General features: G+C 37.9%; 2 protein-coding genes across 4 annotated transcripts in view; one reads left to right on the top strand and one right to left on the bottom strand.

Moving 5' to 3' along the window:
* wdpcp (WD repeat containing planar cell polarity effector) overlaps positions 1 to 3,844 on the top strand; it is a 100,850-nt gene extending 97,006 nt beyond the window's left edge. For all 3 annotated transcript variants that reach the window (XM_084097697.1, XM_084097698.1, XM_084097699.1), the window contains exons 16-18: positions 2,583 to 2,662; positions 3,395 to 3,423; positions 3,643 to 3,844. In XM_084097697.1, the coding sequence (XP_083953823.1) occupies positions 2,583 to 2,662; positions 3,395 to 3,423; positions 3,643 to 3,690 (157 nt within the window). In that variant the 3' untranslated portion in view covers positions 3,691 to 3,844. The remainder of the gene's footprint in view (positions 1 to 2,582; positions 2,663 to 3,394; positions 3,424 to 3,642) is intronic.
* Positions 3,845 to 9,489: 5,645 nt separating this feature from the next.
* On the bottom strand, positions 9,490 to 15,124 carry otx1 (orthodenticle homeobox 1). Its single transcript, XM_084096891.1, has 4 exons — positions 14,803 to 15,124; positions 12,934 to 13,123; positions 12,268 to 12,419; positions 9,490 to 11,213 (listed from the first exon to the last, which is right to left on the bottom strand). Exons 2-4 carry the CDS (start codon positions 13,028 to 13,030, stop codon positions 10,488 to 10,490), a joined length of 975 nt encoding a protein of 324 aa, XP_083953017.1. The 5' UTR covers positions 13,031 to 13,123; positions 14,803 to 15,124; the 3' UTR covers positions 9,490 to 10,487.
* Between the last annotated feature and the right edge of the window lie 1,506 nt (positions 15,125 to 16,630).

Below are 16,630 nucleotides of genomic sequence, written 5' to 3'. Positions count from 1 at the left end.
TGTGGAACACAAAATTCATCAAATAATCTTCATAAAAGTGGTCATGTGATGCATAGCAAGAGTTGTGTAGCCATACGCTTTATGAAATTTACTGTTAGACACTATTTCATAATAATACTGAAAACCACCCTGACCAGAGCATTGACTCAGTGAGCTGAACCTGAGAACCGACTGAGAATGAATCATTCAGTTCGATTTGTGTTTTGGATCAACCAGTTCATTAAAAAGAACTTATTCTAACAAAGAATAAAAAAACTGATCAGTATGTCAAGTTTAATCATTCAGTGACTAATGGCGTAAATTTCAAACTATTCCTCGCTTAATGCAATCATATGACTTTACAAGAGTTTGAATATAGTGAATATAGTTTTATGAACTTTTTTATTGGGGCTTTTTGTCTCTTCTAGCTTAATAGAAGTAGTAATTACGAACGGTCATTAAATGTAAAATAATTATGTGTGAAGATTCTTCAAATATCCTTTTATGTTCAAAGGGAAAAAACAACAGCATATAGCTTTGGAAAAACATGAGGGGAGTAAATAATGACAGTATTTGTATTTTGTGAACTATCCCTTTAAACATATCACAACAGGGGCGTGCGGTCCATATACTGTAAACTGCGAATGCTCTGCATGCCCAAGCCATATGTGGACTCACTAATTAATATAAACAATATAAATTACTATAAATTCCTTTGTTTGAGGTGTACCATAAAGTTTACATGATAAAATGTTGGTAATATTTATGTAACTGTCTGCCATTTGTTTATTTGCCAAACAATGGTAATTTTCTTCGAATCTGCTAGTTTCGTGTGTTTCGGGTAAGCGTATCCACAACAGCTTTGGCGCCTACCTCTGTTGTTATGTATCGTCATCGTTGTCCTGCGTTCTCATTGGTTTTCTGGCAAATGGGGGATTTCGTGCGCAGGGAAAGCTGTCCGCGAATCACTCGCCCAAGTGGAAAAATGTAGACTAAATCAAAAGAACAAAAAAGTCATAACTGAAACTATTTTCATAGTCTTTCATTTTCTGCAAAGGGAAATTAATTTTTTCCTAAACTTAGTGTTAAAGACAGACATACTGTTAGTAGACCTACTGTATCTATCCGAGGTTGTTAATCGCTACTATACGCTTATTTCTTATTATAAACCCATCCAATGTATCTGCACATTTTTTGACATAACGTGCCACCCAGCATACCGAGTTAAAGAAGTCACCGCTCGCCCCGGCGAGAGATATTTTAAGCAAACACCCATTCTATCTCTTCTAGTGTGTGTACTTTACCCAAGTTTGGCCTGGAGCGTCACAATAAGGGTGTAGAGTGGATGTGTGTGTGTTACATGAGGATTGTCCTATTGTCTTATCCTCTCTCTGCTTCCATTGCTGCTGACGGAGGGACCGTTGACTCTGTGCTGACTCTCTTTCTTTCTGTCCCACTTAAGCTCCCTCGATCTCCTTTAAATCCTCCCTCTCCCGTCAGCCAGTTACGAGTGGACGGCCCAAAGAGGATGGGGTGGGATTAAAGGGCTTTTAAAACACAAAATAAGGAGTTTGGGGGTAATTTGGCAGCCTGAATCCCAGTTTACAGGCCTGCACTGCTACACGGCCGGATGCAAGACATCAGAGGGAGATGCTCCCACCCAGATAAATAGCAGTCAAGAGAGAGAGGAAATCCTCTTCTCATTTTTCCCTTTTTATGTTTGTTTTTTGGAGTTTTTTAAATTCTATTTAACCAGACTAATCTGGTCTCCGATGAAGTTTTATTGTTCTTTATGCTGAGCCAATAAGGCTTAGAGACACTGATTCGAGCCTCATGCCTACGTTGTGCTGGCAAAGAAAAAAAGATCGGGAGAGTGAGCGAGAGAAGGAGTACAATGACTTGGTGGCATCACCGTCGGTTGTACTAAATCCAGCCCTGCGCAGGGAGAGAGGCAAAGATGCGGATATCTGGAAAACATCCCGAGTCTGACACACATCTGTTAATGTATCCTTTTATTCTCACACACACACACTCCAGCTCTTGGACAGCTCTTGCATCCGAGTGCATCTGTACATGTGTAGCGATGTGTATGTGTTTGTTCGCTTGTTTGTATGGTGTGGGCTGCGCCCCGTAGGCCTCTTTTTCTCCTCCTCCCTCGATTCCTTGTAAGCGGCGTGCATCACTAAAGGAAATAGAAAAACCCCAGAAATTGGACCCCATCTCCATCGCCAGTCGCCGCAGAAAAACCCAAATCGCACAGCCCACAATACGACTGATAACATTCACGCAGTCTTACACGCTTGCTGGATTTGACGGCACGGCGTACGGTGGCAGCGGTTCGTGTTTTTTGGAATACCCATGAATCCCTGGGAAAGGCCTGACTCCCACACATAGCTGCTCTGTGTTGACTTGATGCTGTGTGTGAAAGAGATCCAGGCCTGTCTGCTGTGAATGCTAGTACACTGAACAGGATAGTAACATTTCTCTGAATGCAGAAGACTAGAATATTTCCATACAGCATTCACTGTTAGTCTGATCGGACAGAGTTAGAGAGATTTCTTGACTCATATTTTTATTCATGTATGAAAAACTTGATTCCACAGGAAAACGTCGACTTCTGAGGCTACGGATGACCTCTCTAACACCCTGACGAGTCATCGCACCTGGCCTTGGAAACACACAGGTGTGTTCTTTTGAATGCAACTCCGTTTAAGTAAATACTGCTCTCAAAGTAGATACAAAAGTAACAGGGTTGAATGAGTACATTGTTCTCAGTATTTGGATGAAGGCGTACAGCTTGTTTTTCAGCTTTAGTGGCACAATTTATCTAGTGACTGTGTGTTTCACACAGAGCTCTACTGCCACAGATAATTCCTTCATTAATGCCCTGAGAGTGATATCTTCCCCTCTGTTTTGCCCTCTCAAAAATAGGTTCAAGTTGACTGCCTTTTTTTCTGCTTGTATTGTACTTAGCTAATCATCCTAAAACATTAATGTTTTATTCTTTGCTGTCCAAAGAATAATTAAACTTTTTTCCCCATACATATTTATTGGACAGTACAGACTCTAGGCTATTACAGACATTTACATCAGAATTTTAATACACGCATAATCCTGAATGCTAATGGCACAGTCATAATTTACCATGGAGAAACCCTCCTCCAGTTGAGCCGCAGAGGACGCTTGAACTCAACACTTCCGCCCACTCGTACACACAGTGCACTTACTCGAGATTACTGAGTGATTGGTGCTCAGGCTGATCACCTGATTCAGGTGTGGAAAGGTGCTGCTGTGACACTCAAGCGGATGTGTCGGCGTACAACTTTTTTAAGACTTTTAATGCGATGCTCACTTCACTTGTAACATTTGTATGTGAGTATTATTTTTTTAGTTTTCATTTTTTCTCTCTCTTTAGAAATCAACCTTGTTGACCGGAACACACAGGTATTGTTTTATATTTAGTATTATTGTATATTTCTTATTTTTGATGATGCACTGTGTGGTTAACTTTTTCTCGGAGCATCATTTACAGTCCTATAACTGATGAATGTTGACAAAATATGATCTATTTATTAATATAAATCAAAATATTTTTAATAATTTGTATTACTGCAGTTAATGCTGATAATTGTAATAATTATATTCTTATTTTGTGACTTATAGGTGCCTGAGGAGGGGAAACTGAAAGTTATTCATTTAGGTTTAGTCTAAATTTGTACAATCAATGCTATTAATAGTTTTTTATATATATTTTTTAACAATATAAACATTGTTTTTTAGTTTAAAAAAAACAAAAAACGGTTTAACTGATTAAATGTGCTTAAACTATAAAACTGCTTTCAAATAAAACATATTTTTGCAATTCTTTTGATTCTGTTTTAATTACTTTTATAGCTTGCACAGTGTTTGTTAAATAATATCTTGGAAAAGGGGTCATAAGATCCTGTTTATGGCCAGTACTGTACAGCCTTGTTGAGTGTGTATATATATATATATAAAATAACAATTTAAACCTACTTTTCCATAGTTATTCCTTTTTCTGTTACATATACTCCCTAACCATTCTGGCTCGTGCCAGTCACTATCACATTATCAGAATGGATGTTTGAGGGTCTGCAAACCGCTTTTTTTATTTTAGTAACACTTGACTTTCTTTGAGCATGGTGGCACAGAGGCCACACTAGTGTCCCTGTTCTTGATCACAGGATCAGTGGTGCGGCTTGTGGGCTGGGTTTAATTCTCCACCTGTTTGGTGTATGAGATTACATGCAGAAGAAATGCAGAGGGGATACGCTGCGCGTCTCTAAAGAGGAGGCTGCCGTTTCCCCCCACAGTCTTCACACAGCGGCCGTGTCAGAACTGTCGCCGACCTGCACTCCGAACTTAATCTGACAGCACCCAGCCATCCATAATCCCTCACTGTATCGTAATCTATTTACTCTGCATTCTAAGAGGATTTTCTTTTTTTTAAAAGTATATGTACAAGATATATAAATATGAATTTATGCTGGAAATGGAGGAAGGGTCAGGAGAGGAAGCTTTTGTGTTGCCACCTCTGTTTTTATGCCTGTCTGTTGCCTATTCTTTGAACGTTTTAAGGACAAATCAGTACTGTTGTCACCGTATCATTTTTAAAAACATTGCATTGCATATTATCTATTGTAATGTATACATTGCCCTTGATTTGTGCATTAAAACAATCAGCAATTATGATGATTGATCCGACAACTGATCGAGTAGTTTTCAAGAGGCATCTGTCTTATTTGATTTATATTCATATTGTTTTTTTTTTAAATAAGTCTGGCCTCCAGTCACTGATTGTGTGCCAGGAACCATTTTCAACAGCTCAGACTTAAGCTTAAAACTTATAATCACACAGGATTATTTGAGATCACAGTTTTTCTGTGATCTCAACCTTGTAATCCTGTGTCGAGTCAAACTAAGAAAATGTTTTGGATCAAACAATCTTTCTGGCAAAAAATGCTGAAATTTGATTGACACATCATTGGGTTTGATAGATGAGTTTCTTTTACAACATCCAGAAGCATTGTTAGCTACTTTGTATGAGATATGAAAAGGGAGCTTAGATGTTCTGATCATGTTTGTTTATTTCGCAGTATTACATCAGTCTTATCCATGAGGTCATTGAATTCACGCTTATAATATTCTCTTTTAATATTAATAATTTGAACCTTTTTTTTTCTAATGTTTTAGAATGTACCAGTGCAGATGTTTTTATGAATTTACCTGAGCAGCAAGGGCCTGGCTCTGCACAGTTCATCAGAGGTCTTTACATCTAATTCAACCAGCTGTCATACACCACCAGATATTGAACAAATCTGCACAAACAAACAGCCATTCACTGTTAGTGTTCATTTCCTGAATGGTTGTCTAAGCAGAGGGCAAACTGGTTTTCAGTCCTCACGCTCCCTGTTGGATCAACAGCCCGAGGAAGAGTGCCATCTTTCAGACGGTGAGGTGATGTCACAGTCTGGTCACTTGATAGGAGAAACATGAACTTGACAAAATGTTCTCACCTCAATTAAGAGTTAATTAACTGTTCCCGTTTTAATTGCAGCCATTAACATCAATTATGTCACCACTGATTGCACTGTTTTGTCAACTAACACTTGAGTGGTAAAATAGTATACATTAGAGATCCTATTCCAGTCTCTATCATTTTAAAACACTATGTCCCAGTTTCACAGACAGGGTTTAGATTAAGTTAGGATTGGGCCTTAGGACATTTAAGTAGACATTTGTTTCTGCCTAAAATTGTTACATTGTTTAAATTAATACATTGTTTGCTAACTGCGTGATTTGTAGGCTATATGTATATTTCTTAAATGCATAACTTGGACACAGTCACTTATGATAACAGATCCCTCGACAACGATGACACTGATGTATTTTAAGATATGCCAGTGCAAGTTGCTTTCAGTTAAAACAGCTCAAAATAAGCATTTTAGTCTGGGACAAGCTTAAGCCAGGTGTTTGTGTTTATATTTATTTTTGTCATAAGGAAAATCATTCAATATCAATATTTTCCATTTAATTTATATATATAAATATATATATACACCAAGTAGTTACTATTTACCTTGCACCCTAATATATGGGAGTGTATAACATCTTCAAAAAAGTTTTCAAATAATTTTAAACCAAGGCAATTTTTCTACAAATGTCACATTTTATATTATTTCAACAAGACATATCAAGTCATTTTTAGTGTTAAGCCTACTCCACTTGACTCAAACAAAAACATGCCTTTTTGTTGAAAAGGTCAGAATACTTTATACTTAAAAATAATGATGATGATAAAAAAACAATGACTTTGAGACGCTCCTTTATATATATTTTTGTCACGTGACAATGGTTTTCTGCATGTTGTTTACGTCACACTGACTTCAAATTGACAAATATTTTACCGTTTATTATTCAAAAAACTAAAAATTCTTCACTAATAATTTTAATTTTAAAATATAATTTCAGCTTTTTAATGAGATTTTTTGTAGTATATTCGAAGATATTAGCCCACAGCGCAGACATTTCTGAATGTAGGCTAGGCCCCACAAAAAAACAAACGAATAAAAGACAAATTAAAACGCTCAACAAGAAGCGTTTTCGCCAAACAGATTAGAAAAAAAGAGCTTTCGTTGTCCTAAATATCTTCATTTTTTTTAAACGACGAGAAAAAGTTATAGTTTAGCTTATTAGGGGCTATATCTGTAGCTATAGCCTACCTAAACTGTATGTATGGTCAGTTACTGATTTAATGATAAAGTTATATATGAGCTCAGCAAGTGTCCATCCTGACAGTCATAATGTCATCTGTTCCTAAGACCTCAGCGTCAATACTGTAGGAATAAATCCCTCTGGTGGTTTTTCCACCCTCAGCGTTTCTGTAACTCACAGAGGCCTGGAGTCAGCATCTCGCCATCTCAGCAAACCCTTCGCTCATCACACTTCCGTTTTCCCATTAATGCTTTTGGTCGGTAATCTCTTTTACAGTTTTCACATGTAATAATATGGTGCCAATTGTGGACGAGCCGTCCCACTCGGGTGACATTTGGACACATGAGCATATCAGCTAGGCAAGTGTGGATTGCTTCGTACAGCAGTAATGAAAGCGTCCTATCCGCCTCATGAACTGAGAAAATTACACATTTTGAGGATAGTTCATCAAAATATTCTTGACCGAGGGAAGTTTGCTGCTTGGGCATTTTGCTGCAATAATTCGATTTCGTTTAGTTTAAACAATTTAACACCGTTTTAATAAATAAAGGAAAAAATACTTGCAAGGGGCAATCTAAAAATAAAGTAGGCTAGCCTAAAGCTTTCTCAGTGAATTGTAGGCTATTTGAGTTGTGGTAGTATATAGGCTACTCAAACGGCAGTGAAAGGCACATGCCTTCCAGGTAGAGACTGATTAAACAATATCTTCTGTTCTGGTTGAGTAGCCTAAATGACAAAATGATAGACGAGATAATTTTCAGAACGGAAATTTAAAGTGAAAGCACAGCTTGTTTGTGTGACAGTAAGCGAAAGTTCAGCTCAACATGTGAAGTGAGCGTCTAATTAACTTTATCGTATGTGCTCAAAATTAGACAGAGGTCAGGCTTAAACTAGCATGTGACCTATACGTCCCTCTCATGTTTTTACCCAAATTCTCACTTCGGCTTGCAAATGTAGGCCTAACGTTTGCTTTGTTGTTCACTTTGATAGCTGTTAAATGCACGTGCCAGCCAGGCTTTACATTTTGAAACTCATTCCATTTCAAAATAATGAAAACTGGATGACGTGGTATTTTAATGTGAGTGCTTAAATGGCCGATGTTAGATGTTATTAAATTCAGACATTTATGATAGGCCTATATAGCTTATCGGTTATCATCTTTCGCCTTGACAAATTTATGTAAAGACGAAATATCTAATGTCTGAAGAAGGGAGCTTTATTTATTAGGCTAATTCGGTTATTTTATCGGGGAAAAAAATCACAGATGTTGGTTGTTATCAATAGTGATCAACTCTGTGAAGTTCATGGACATGAAATCACCTCTCCAGAATCATGCCAGCGTCAGTTGAAAGTGTTAGAACGAACAGGCCCTATAATGTTTCCTCTCTCTCACCCCTCGGGCTTTAGCAGGTGCTCCACGCGAGGGCGTGTCCGAGCTCCTCGAATTATTCGCCAGGAAGACATGTTTGTTTGATGCAAATCTTACAAATCCATTCATGTTTATGTAGTGTCGCTGAGCTGCGGTGGAGTCTCAGTGCGAGCAAAGTAAAACAAATACGAGTAATGTTCTTCTGCGCAAGGTGTTGATTCAGCTGCCAGGTCAACACATCAATAATTAGCACACAAAAACACTGAAGCTGATTAAAGTCGTGCGAATGGGTTATTTTATTATTAGCCTATGCTACTAACGAAATTGTTCTGGAAAAAAACAACACCACAGAACATGATATTCATTGAAACGTCGAGTAGCCTAGCGTGTCTCTTTCGATGCGCATTTATTTATTATAATAAAAATGTGATGGGGCTATAATAAATATAACAGATCTTTGTAATTAATTAGGACTTAAAATAATGCAGGCCTTCCTGTGGTGAGAGACATAAACAATTTACAACCTGTGCACATTCTTTCTATCCGCTGCTTAATCGACCAAAAGGAAACTTTTTCTGTTCGAACACGTTCATCTAAACAGCTTTGCCAGACCCTTGTTTTTCTCGAGCTATTTCTTTAATGGCCCGGTGCCTGACGGCTGCCTCCCTCCTGCTTTTGACCCATTAACCCAGACCCACCCACGTCATTACCGAATCAGAAGAAGCGATATCGCTCCGGGTTATTTTGGCGAAACGCTCCTGTGCTCCAGAGCGCGCTGAGATTCTGCTGGGAAGCAATTATCGCGAGCGCATTCAATTACGACCTGATCAAATGCGTTAATAAATATTTAAGAAATTTTGCGGTGCCGTGGCCTTTATAACAATTTACACAAAAAGACCTTCAAACGATTGTGTGTTTTCTAAAGCCCAACTGAATATAGGCCTAGTTAAAGTCCAGGTTTTGAGTTAATCAATTTTACACCACTGCATACTCAGTTGTAGCATCCATTCCCATGGCAAATAACCGCTTTATTGAGGAGCAAAAACTTAATCCTTTCCACATGACAAAAAAAAAATTTGCAGTCAGTAACATGCGGGTTTTCACTCACGCCCTTAAAATCCTCACAGTCCGATGAAAATAAATCAATGTTCATCAAGTTCAGTGCAGATAATCATTCAGCTCTCTATATAGATCACTGGTTAAAAAATAAGTTAAGTTGTATTGGCCATGTAAAAGTTGTTCTGAAACCAAAATGCATCCAGGATCTCACGAAATAAATAAAATTGAGGTGCGTTTATTGTACTTTTTTTAACTTATTTATTCGTTCGTTGAGAGTTGAAAACATTTGCAACAAGAGTAAATTTAGGGTGATAAAAATCGGACATACCCCAGTCAGAAGTCATGTAAAAATTCTGGTTGTTAACTGATCTTTATTACGGACATGAATGTAATGATCTGCGCTTGCAGTACATTCAGCATTTCACTGGCATTTGGGAATTCTTCCTTAACCACATTTTTCATCCACATGATTTTTTTTCTTTTTCTTTTTTTCGGTTAGAGCAATTAAATCAAGTGCTGTTAAATGCATCCAACAATTGTAATCATGCCCGTGCTCTTTCACCGCAACAAATCTTCAAATGCTAGTTTATCTAATGGAATATCACAGCCAAATATCCCCCGCTCTAAAAAATGTCCAACGTATAATCAAGATTCTTTTTTTCAAAATGTAATTTTCCCCCCACATGATGTTCTCAATATAAAATCCTATTTATTTTTTTCAGGGTAACAAAAATTGGTTTTCAGTATATCAAATAAGTCCAGCGGCCAATTATTGATCTTTGGATTATTTGGGAAAAAGATTTACATAAAGTCGTTTCAAAGTCTTATTAAACCATTTGAAATCCAGTAACACCAACTAAATATGGTCAATGTAACTGACCCAAATACATATGTACAAAATTCAGCTCCGTGAAGCTGACTAGAATCTGTCATCCTAAAAAATAACCATATTTAGAAAACGAAACAGCTGTACAGGGTTTGAGAGGTGGAGGTAAAACGGTCGCTGAGCGTTCAGTGTCCCGTGTAGAAAAACGATAATCCAGATCAGGCAGGAGAGTGACGCGAGTTCGGCGAAACACTTCAGAACCAGAACTCTGGCTCATCGAGTAAATGTAATTAAGTCTCTTCAGTGACAAAAAAGGGAAAACTAGCTTTCATTTCATTCCACAACTTTGCCATTTTCCCCTTTCTTATCGCTAAGGGGGAGGGGGAGGGGGAGGGGGGCGAACATCTAACTATTCTGTTAAAATCTGCAAGTCCGTATATATTCTTTCCTTAAACTCAGCACACTATTAAAACAGAGAGATTGTGAAAATGGAGGGCATTTAAAAAAAAAAAAATCAGATCACAAGACTTGGAACCTCCAGGATGCTTGGTCTTTGTAGTCCAAACAGTCTGTAGTGTTGAAGTTGAGCTTCCAGGAGGAGGCCGTTTGCTCCTTGTAATCCAGGCAGTCAGAAGAATTGAAGGCCAGGCCAGTGCCACTGTAGGCCTGGTGGTGATGGTGGTGGTGATGTCCTGAGGACTGACTGATGTGGTGGTGGGGGTGTGTGGACATGGACGAAGCTGCCATGGGGCTGAGCTGGTGAGGGTGGTGGTGAGAGTGCATGGGGGCCAGATAGGAGCCACAGTCCACCCCACTGAAGTAAGAACCGGAAGGAGTCGGGTAGCCCTGGCTGTAGCCGGTGGTCTGGTTGTAGGGCATGGGGTAGGAGGAGCCGGCCGTGCCTGAGACAGAGCGCTGCATGCAGGAGGTGTTTGAGGGAGCGACGGGCTCCGGCAGGGAGACGGATGGGGGTGCGGAGCCTGGAGAAATGGCAGGGCTCCAGATTGAGGAGACAGTACTGATAGAGGTAGAGGTGCTACTGATGCCTGTGTTATTGGTGGTGGAGGAAGAGGAGGAGGAGGAAGAGCCAGCACTGGAGACTGCTGGAGGGGTGAACTGGCCGCTGCTCTCGGAGCCTGTGCTCTCCCGGGTGGGCGAGGATTTCTTCTTCGCGGGCCGAGCTTTAGTGCTGCTGCCACTCTGCTGCTGCTGACGACATTTAGCACGGCGATTCTTAAACCACACCTGCAGGACGGAGAGAGGAAACAAAAACACTTCAAAAACACTGTTTGAACAACACCTTCGAAAATAAATGCACATAAAAAGAGGACAGCACAGAGTCCATTACGCCTAATACACACATGCACACAGAGCCCCATTAAATGATTATGGAGACCTTCGTGCATGGCTGAAGGACATGTTGGAGAGCCATTGTGCAATATCAGAGTGGAAAATAGCTAGTTATTAGCAGTTCCTGGCTTTAATTTGCATGCAGGGCCTTTCTGCTTTACTGTGTGGATCTAATTTCAGTGCTTGTAGACGACTGGGTGATAGCAGCCTATTGAGTTTCTCCGCAGAGATGGTAATTCAATAGTGGAAGGAGGGTCTGAGCGTGTAAAGCGTTTTGTTTCATGTGCTTATTAAGAGCAAATAAAATTGCTTGGGAAATTGACGGAGGGTTGCTCCTTTAGGCCTCGGATCACTTCAGAAAAAGCATTTTTTCATGAAAAATCCACAGCGGACTGTGGGAATTTAACATTTCCTCATCGGTGGTATTTACATCAAAGTGAGTGAGCATTTTAATCACAGTGATCTGGGAAACACCTTCATATAGGCTAGTTGGACTATATGGCCACATTTCCTCAGTGCAGGAAATATAAATTCAAAATGCACAAACAAATGCACTGAACACTACTTTGGTTTGGAGATTACTAATTATTCAAATGTAATTTATACAAATTCTTTCATGCTGCATAATTCAAAAAAAAAACAAAAAAAAAACAAATCAAACAGACAGAGCAGAAATCACCTGCCAATTAACCCTAGTTCTGTAATGGCTGTACAGCTGACAAGCAAAATGTCAAACACACACCTAGGAGTCTGTAATAATAATTGCAATAATTGTAATCATATTACAAACTACTACGAACTTTTAAGAAAATCAGTAGGGGGAGCAGCTGAGCATAAAGCACATTAACGAATATTTTGGGAAAGTTGTCATAGGCTACTTGAACAATTGTTTTTTCTATTTTGATTTTTTTTTTTTTTTTCAAACATTTAGAGGTTACATGTAGCCTACCTGAACTCTGGACTCAGGAAGGTTTATCTTCAGTGCCACCTCCTCTCTCATAAATATGTCCGGATAACGAGTTTTGGCAAAGAGCGATTCGAGAATGTCAAGCTGTGAGCGCGTAAATGTCGTTCTTTCCCGCCGCTGCTTTCTGGGCGTCGCTGGGGGAAGAAAAAACATGTCAAAAGAGTACACAGAATAATATATTATGATTTTGTTTACATGTGACATAGCAAGTAGCTTCAGGACATTTTCAAGGACTATTTTCGGAAGTTAAAGTAATTTTACCTTAAACCTAATACCTTAAAGCCTTAAATAAAATAGCTACCTTAAATATAAGCCTAAGCCTAAAATACCTTATATATATATATATATATATATATATATATATATATATATATATATATATATATATATATATATATATAGGTTAAATAATACAATGAGCATATTAGGTCTAATAAGTCCTTTTTAAACATCGAAAAATGCATTTACACAATGTCAAGAATTTCAGTAAAGCTTTATTGAAAACAGTTTCTAACAACTAAAAAAAAAAAAGAAAAAAAAAAAAAAAAAAAAGACAAGTCAAAAACCACAGACGTGATTCTTGCGCACAAAGCGCGGTGTTAAACACTGTTCACCGTAGGCTACACGTAAACCGTGTTATTGAAATACCTGGGTATCCGACGGACGGGTGCAGAAGGTCCATGGCCGCACCGCTCAGCCCCAGGCCGTTCATGGCGTAGGGGGGCTGTTTGAGGTATGACATCATGCTAGAGGCAGTCACGGGTCCCCCCAGATCTTGCCAATAGTTCGATTTCCCCCGATGTTGCAGTTTGACGAAGGACGGACCCGATTTAAGTTACTGAAATGAGATTGTAATAATATTAACAACTGGTATTAACAACAAATTAATTAGGAGTCAATAAAGAACTGAACACAATTATTAGAGAAAATAAAGTAGCCTATAAATAAGTGACAATCTAATTGGTTTCCTGGTTTTTAAATTATACATAAAATGTATCTATTAGGCTACCTTTTTCGATGATGATGATGATGATGATAATATACTACTAGGCTACTAATAAGGAATTTAAAAACGAAAAATAGCACAGTGGTGAAAACTGATACCAGGATGCTTGACGTGAATTAAAAGTATAATTGTATTTCTAAATATTTCTACAATTTTGAGTTAATTTTGAGTTTTAGCTGAAATATGGTTACAAATATAAAGTATGAATATTCCACATTTTGACATTTCCTACATAAAAGAAAAAAAAAAGCATTTAAAATATTTTGTAAGAGTTAGCTACATTTATTTTACATTCGTTTTTTTAAAGTAATGATTTAATGTAATGATTTAAAGTAAATTTTAAATACGGCTCTGCAGAGTCTATCTTAACAGGGCATTTAAGACTAAATCTGTGCGGTTTAAAAGTAGCCTACTTATCAAAATAATTTGATAATACAACTTGCAGGCCTAATAAACATGGTATTCAGTGTCACACTGAATTTAGCTTTGTGTAAAAAAAAAGAAAAAAGAAAGCGTAATAGAAAATGTTTATTGTTAATTGGGCTATTTAAAATTGTTTTGTTGAACATTACATCTTTCAAAATAGGTAGTTAGGATAAAACAGAGATGGGCTACTTCTAGAAAATGTTTTTCTAGAAGATATTATATCGTAGCCTATAATATCATCACAGTCTGGTACAGTTAAAAAAAAAATATATATATATATATATATATTATATATATATATATATATATATATATATATATATATATATATATATATATAGCCTACCGTATATTATTAACACGTCGTATTAATTTTGTTAGTCATTCAATTTTTAACCAAATGTAGGAGCTGACTGGTTATCTAGTGAAAATGAATGTGGATGGGCCCCGTGCTGAGAGAACCGAGCCGTTTAGAGTTTTGTGTATTCCAATCTATTCCTTGCTTATTCTTTACTCTGTAAAGACTGGTTAGAAAGAACACATCTACGTGCAAATTAACTCAATTACAATGCAGATTAGACCTCAGGGGAAACACCTTCATTTCTTGGCCTTATCACCAAAATAAATTAACAAAAAAACAAAACACGCCTCTCCAATTACTCTCCAAGTGAGCTGGCTTAGGCTGTTCTGCGGCGGAGAGTTGATCTGTGCAAAAATGCTCGTGTTCGATTCACATATACGGGTCGCTACTTTTTAAACTTAATTCATTTTGAAACATTTGCTTCGAAGCGACTATGACAATTACCCGACTGTTTACTGCGTAACTTAAACACACCACTGACATCGGTAGAGTGAAGAGGTCAATAAAAATAAAAACTGTGGTCTAAATAGTAGGCTATCTAAATAGTATAATTAACTTCTCAAATTTGTCTAAATAGTAGGCTACATCAGAATATCAAATGTTGTGCAAACATAAAAAACAAGAAATTTTAGCACTAACTGAAACTTGTATTATAGTTCCGTTTTGTGAAGAGTTGAACTAAAATTAGGGGGGGAAATAAATTAAAAGGCGCATTTGTTCTTACCTTTTTCAGAACCCTGCGTCCTTCTCCTCTCCTCAATTCTTGCAGTCTGACAAGACGATAAAAATATCCACCAGTGGAAGAGTTCAGGAAGGAAAATCGACCGAGGAACCTCACCAAATAAATGTCGTCTAAAACTCCTCAAAACTGCAGCAATGTTGATATGGCGCACGTGTCTGGCTTTTAGCTGGACTTCTTGTTGCCTATTGAGTGTGTGCTCCCGGGGTTTAAAACCAAATACATTAAACTCATTTGCTTTGGCTTTCTCGTTCGTGTCTGTCACTAGTTTAAGGTGATTGCTAATGTAGACGGATGGAGATTGATCACCTTCTCCTAACCCTGCCTCTCTAAGAGCGTAGGACACCTGCAGATCCGCCCACTCCAGCCAATCACCGCGCAGTCCCTGCTTGATTGACAACTGTAACAACCAGTCCACGGGCAGAACCTCTTTAAAGCCCCACCCCGCGCTGACTAAAGACATCAAGAACATGCACCGTCCAAATATACCTTTAGAATTTCGAGAAGACCTAAAATATCCAGAAAAGTGTTGACAATACAGTTAAACATTTCCTAGAAATTGGTTGGTAAATATATTAAGAAATGGGCTTCATTTTATGAAATTAAGGTAGGCTAAAAAGTAGGCTATAAAAACATTTAAACTAGCTATTTAAATTATAATATTACTAAAAGACCTTACGATTGCGATATTGACCAAAACATTTAATTAGGAAGTCGTGTCAAATCTAAACAAAACATTTGTCTAAGTTGCTTAATTACAATTGTAACAGTTTTGCGTCTTGAAATGTATTTAATTTGGTTTAGCCGACCTCTAAAAAAATCGGAAACAATATCGAATATTTGAATAATATTAATTTATTAATTCATGTGAAGGCAGATACCCACTTGGATTAAATAGTCTAATATAATTAAAGCTATATACACTATCCAAAGAGTTAGAAAATTAGAGGAAAAAAATTAGAGGACATTAAGGTCTTTACTGAAATGTCTGACATCACGCAAATAAAAATAAAAATAAAGAATCCACAAAGTAGCCGTTTGATGCAACAAAATGTAAGTTATCGATTCATGTAGGCTATATCGATTTGAAGCGGGGTAAAATGCATCAAAAAAAGATTAATTTATCCACTTTATCTATTTTCATTTTTATTGTTAACCCGCCTCATGAATATTAATGAGTGGCTAATCCCCACTTAGAATTACATTTCAGAATAGTGTGCGTAAAGTTTAATAGGCAGACGGAGAGGAAACGTGAAAGGGAGTGAAGAAAAACTCGGCCCTTCCAGAAAAGAAACGAAATCAGCACATAGAGAGAGTATGAGCCTCAGAGAATCAAAGAAAGCACCTTTCAAGCCTCACTTTCCCAAAGAAATGCCAATAAAATACGGTAACAGAATATCACGGAGGGCGCGGTGTTTCCTTAACTGTTTCTGAAAGGCTCAGAAGATCTTAATAAGGCTTCGCTCGGTCCTTTTGTTGATCTCACAAAATCAACTCATTCTAATTGAGGCCTGAGCTGAAAGCGACCTAATGTTCAAAGCAAGTGACCGCCGGAGGAACGAAATTACATTTTTACTATATGGGGCATCCAATCAAAGACCGGGCGGCTTTACACGTTCTTCTATAGATCAACAAAGTCATCGACAAAAGTGGGAATAACAGAGATGCTGCTGTTAGCCGTCAATAGACGCGGAAAAACTAAAGGGAAAGTTATTGGATAGGCTACTGCTGAGAAGTACGGTGACAGGGAATGCGCATATTAAATGTTTATACCGGCTGTTTAAAGCACAAGTGCTGCCTCCACCCCCCCATA

Source organism: Abramis brama (assembly GCF_963993115.1).
Source record: "Abramis brama genome assembly, chromosome: 21".
NCBI lineage: Eukaryota > Metazoa > Chordata > Actinopteri > Cypriniformes > Leuciscidae > Abramis > Abramis brama.
This window is presented reverse-complemented; position numbering and strand designations above follow the sequence as displayed.

Bases quoted from the DNA above. Each gene is read 5' to 3' on its own strand.
- otx1 (XM_084096891.1), bottom strand. From the start codon at position 13,030: ATGATGTCATACCTCAAACAGCCCCCCTACGCCATGAACGGCCTGGGG. The intron at 12,420-12,933 runs GTATTTCAATAA...TTCTTCCCCCAG, and splicing joins CCCGTCCGTCGGATACCCAG to CGACGCCCAGAAAGCAGCGG. The intron at 11,214-12,267 runs GTAGGCTACATG...TCCGTCCTGCAG, and splicing joins TTCCTGAGTCCAGAGTTCAG to GTGTGGTTTAAGAATCGCCG.